Source organism: Simochromis diagramma, unplaced genomic scaffold (assembly GCF_900408965.1).
Source record: "Simochromis diagramma unplaced genomic scaffold, fSimDia1.1 OVJJ01000798.1, whole genome shotgun sequence".
In the NCBI taxonomy this organism is placed as follows: domain Eukaryota; kingdom Metazoa; phylum Chordata; class Actinopteri; order Cichliformes; family Cichlidae; genus Simochromis; species Simochromis diagramma.
The window spans coordinates 1,767,274-1,771,017 of NW_024386736.1; the positions used below are offsets into that span (position 1 = coordinate 1,767,274).

General features: G+C 35.6%; 1 protein-coding gene across 1 annotated transcript; it reads right to left on the reverse strand.

Moving 5' to 3' along the window:
* Positions 1-1,431: 1,431 nt before the first annotated feature.
* Positions 1,432-3,405, reverse strand: LOC120740200. Its single transcript, XM_040042415.1, has 4 exons — positions 3,248-3,405; positions 2,807-3,166; positions 2,336-2,704; positions 1,432-2,240 (listed from the first exon to the last, which is right to left on the reverse strand). Exons 1-4 carry the CDS (start codon positions 3,285-3,287, stop codon positions 2,098-2,100), a joined length of 912 nt encoding a protein of 303 aa, XP_039898349.1. The 5' UTR covers positions 3,288-3,405; the 3' UTR covers positions 1,432-2,097.
* Between the last annotated feature and the right edge of the window lie 339 nt (positions 3,406-3,744).

Sequence of the window (3,744 nt, forward strand, 5' to 3'; positions counted from 1 at the left end):
ATCCATCCATACTGAGGTTTCTGATGATGAGTGACAAATCTCATGGCGACCACACCAGAGCCTGACCTGCCAAACTTTCCAAGCCCTAATACACACAGTCTAATTAGAGCATTCCATCAGTGTACTCAGGGACTGTTTAAAGAAGTCGATGTCTTTGGTGAGCAAGTGAATGTCATTTACTAGTTTAAATAATGTGTTTACAACTAGCCTTTTATTTGAAAACTGATAAATCAGTGGATCCTGGCCAGCAATGATGAATCTAAACACGTTTTGACTTTTTAGACCAACAACAAATGTTTCTGTTTTGTGTCTGTTCAGTTTGAAAAATTTTCAAGAGATTCCTGACATTTATGTGCATCACAGCATTCAAGTAACTTAATTTTCATTTATGGAAATAGCTGCCTTGCTATTGAAAGGAGATCTAGATCACACATACAGTACAGGTTTTATATTTATTCTTGGTGGTTAACTGCAAAAGGAAGTAGGAACTAAACATAATAAGCAGGGGACTTACCATCACATTCAAACTAAACATCAGACTACCCGCACACAAACATACACAAATTCTTCCTTTTGATTCTTTTACAATTCAGATAGATAGAACATATCTTTACCAGAAAAGACAGAAAAAAGCAATATGTGAAAGGTTGCTTAACATATGAAACAAGAAATAGTCAAAGAAGCTTAAAGCTTAAAACTAATTTCTGTATAATAATATTAAATATCAAATGTTGAGAGGGATACAGAAAACCCAGTATCTATGTTTTGCCTCCCATCAAAAACCTTCACGTTCTTTGCTAAGCACGTTTTCTTTGATTGACTGGTTGAACTTGCTGAATAGGGAATGTTTGCATGAATCTAAATGTTTGCCTCATATATGAATGTCCATGCAAAACACACAAATGGAAGCTATACGTCTGTAATAATATAGTAGTATAATATTTGTGTAAAATATTAGTAAAAGTGGAAATCATGCAAATGAAGTCACTTAAGTCACTAAGAGATGACACGTTTTAGATGTCTGGGAGTATCATTAATAACTGCAAACACTAAAGCTGTACTAAATGACAATTTAGAAATACATTTCAGAAACACTAAACAACCACTATGTGTTGAAGATAAGCAGATGTAAAGATAGGTTTTCAATTTCACAGTTCAGTTTTTTTTTCTTCCTTCTGTGAATTTCTCCCTTCTTTGTGGAAGACTTCTCCATCAGGCTGCTCTCTCCACTTCAGAGTCACTCCACTCACTCCAGTCTCATTCAGTTTGTCCTGCAGCTGGAAGATATAAACAGTAGATACTTTAAAACTGCATTTCTAGGAATAAGTACTCTGAGAACTACAAAGGTCAGAGGGCATGTAGATTAGAGCAAAAGCCCATGTGAAAAAAAAATAGAATAACATGTAATTTTATTAAAAACTATCTGCATATTTTCCCTGTGTAAACTGATCCTTTGAATAACTCACAAGAACAGGTGATCTCATTTATTGAAACCAGCAAGCTTTGATGAAAACCAAGAAGCTGAGCTTAATTTGAAGAACTTCACATGGTGTTGTGGGTTATTTAAGAAGCAAATTTTCGCATCACACTCAGACGTTTTTCTTGCCGTCTGACTATTCAAGCTGAGTAGTACATACTTAGTCAGTTCTTTAAATTAAACTAATGGGAATGACATACATACACCTCAGAACATACTGTAATGTGTTCTTACCGTTTTGTGTTTTTGAGCTAATAGACACGGTCCACAGTCCACGCTAGTATTCACATATACACAGATGTACACAGCAGGACTTTTACTTGAGAACTGTTTTCTAACACTGCCTGGGCAGCGAATGGCACATTTAAAATATAAAAACTGATTCACTAAAATGTTGAATGAGAACAAATAGTCAATATGTCTGATCCAAAAGACCAAAATATAGTTAAATTAGTTCATTCTGAAATTGTAAAATGTAAATGTAAAAATTGTAAAAGAAAAAATTTGAACACATTGCTGAGAACTATTCTGTTTTGTGAAATGTTCAGGTTTACATTGAACCGCCTAATAATGTAACACTTCTTTAAATTGTATGCAATAGAAAATCATAGCTACTAAACCTAACCCCCCCCCCACAAAAGGTCATAAAATGGAAATCTAAGGTTGTATTTTTTTAGACTTGCCTTTTTCAATAGGTCTGCTTTCACAGCTGAGTCATTCACATTCAGGGAGGCGCCGTCTATTTTCAACTTCAGGTTTATTACTGAGAAAGAAAAGAGCTAATGAAAAAGAAAGTATCTAAAGACCTAAAGGTCTGCAGATGTATTGATTTAGGATCATGAAAATATAAATAAGTACCTTTTTGTTTAACTTCCTTTTCTACATCATTGCTTTGCAGGTTACTGTAGCAAGCAAATGGTAGCTTTGTTTCACAGGGAAGTAACCTCCATTTTCCTAATCTCTGCAAATCTGCAACACCACACAACTCGTATTCTGAATCAAATGTCTGCGGAAAATCATCCCAGTATCCAAAACTAGTTCTCCAGAGATTGTGCACAAGTCCAATCCTGTCAACCCATGCTTGAGTTCCATTGGGCAACAATGACTGCATGTCTTTGTTCCATGTGCGAGTTAGTTCGGTGAAATTCTCTCTGCAATACTTCAAAGCTCTGAAAAAGTCCATGCTTTCATTCACAAAAACATATTCCGGACCCAGAGGGTTTGTACCTGCAGAGAGAATTGTGGACAAATGGTTCAAGATTAGTTACATGGAATTTAAAACCAAAAAAACGTTATGACAATAACATGACTCTTTTTGTGCGTGCTCACCATTATAACAGATGAATGGATGTTCCACTGAGCAATTGTTATTCCACCTTACTCCATTCAATGAAATGCTTCGACAGAAAAAACGAACAAAGAAAGGTGCCATGTCTATTTTCTGGTCTTCCTTGATGAAGTTGTCCTCTCTGTAGTAATTTTTATAGTGAATATGGGTGTACAGATTAATCCAGACTGCAGACTTGTAACCAGCAGATGAAACTTTCTTTTTAAGTTGGTTCATTTCATTCATGTCTTCAGTAACAGCCAGTTCTGTGTATTGAGTTCTGCAGTAATCAGCAGCTTCATGCCAAGTCAAAGGTTGACTGACAAAGTGGTACTGACGGCACTTACAGAGGATGAGCCAGCCTATGACAAAATTATGACCATGTGAGTTGGACACATCATAACAATAAGCACCGCTAAAGGTTGAAAATAAAATTTACTGACCTGAGACATACAAGACACCAAGCAGGATCTTCTCCATCATGATTCTGCTCCGTGGACTGCAAAAGCAACTGAAGGGGACTAAAAGGGGTTTAGTTTTTGTTCCTTAGAGATACCATTGGTCTGTTGGCCTCTTCATGCAAAAATGTTACAGTGACTGATTTTATGGAAATATATGTGTATAACACCTTGTCCAGGAAAAAGGGATTCACGGATTCATGACAACAAGTTATAGCATTATTTGTGACTAGTTATGTTTAATCAAAATAAACAAAATAAATTGTTTCCAGGTTGGGTGTTTTTTTAAACTGTAAATTTGAGTAATATCATACCATGCTGTAGTTATATAGTACATATATCACATGTATGAGACATGCACAGAAAACTCTGACTGTTGACTTCTCTTCTTTTTTTTCTTATGAGTTGCAGCATCTATTATTTCCTGCAATGAAACCAGTGCAACTCAAGTGCCAGTACAAATGAATATAAAAAAAAAAAAG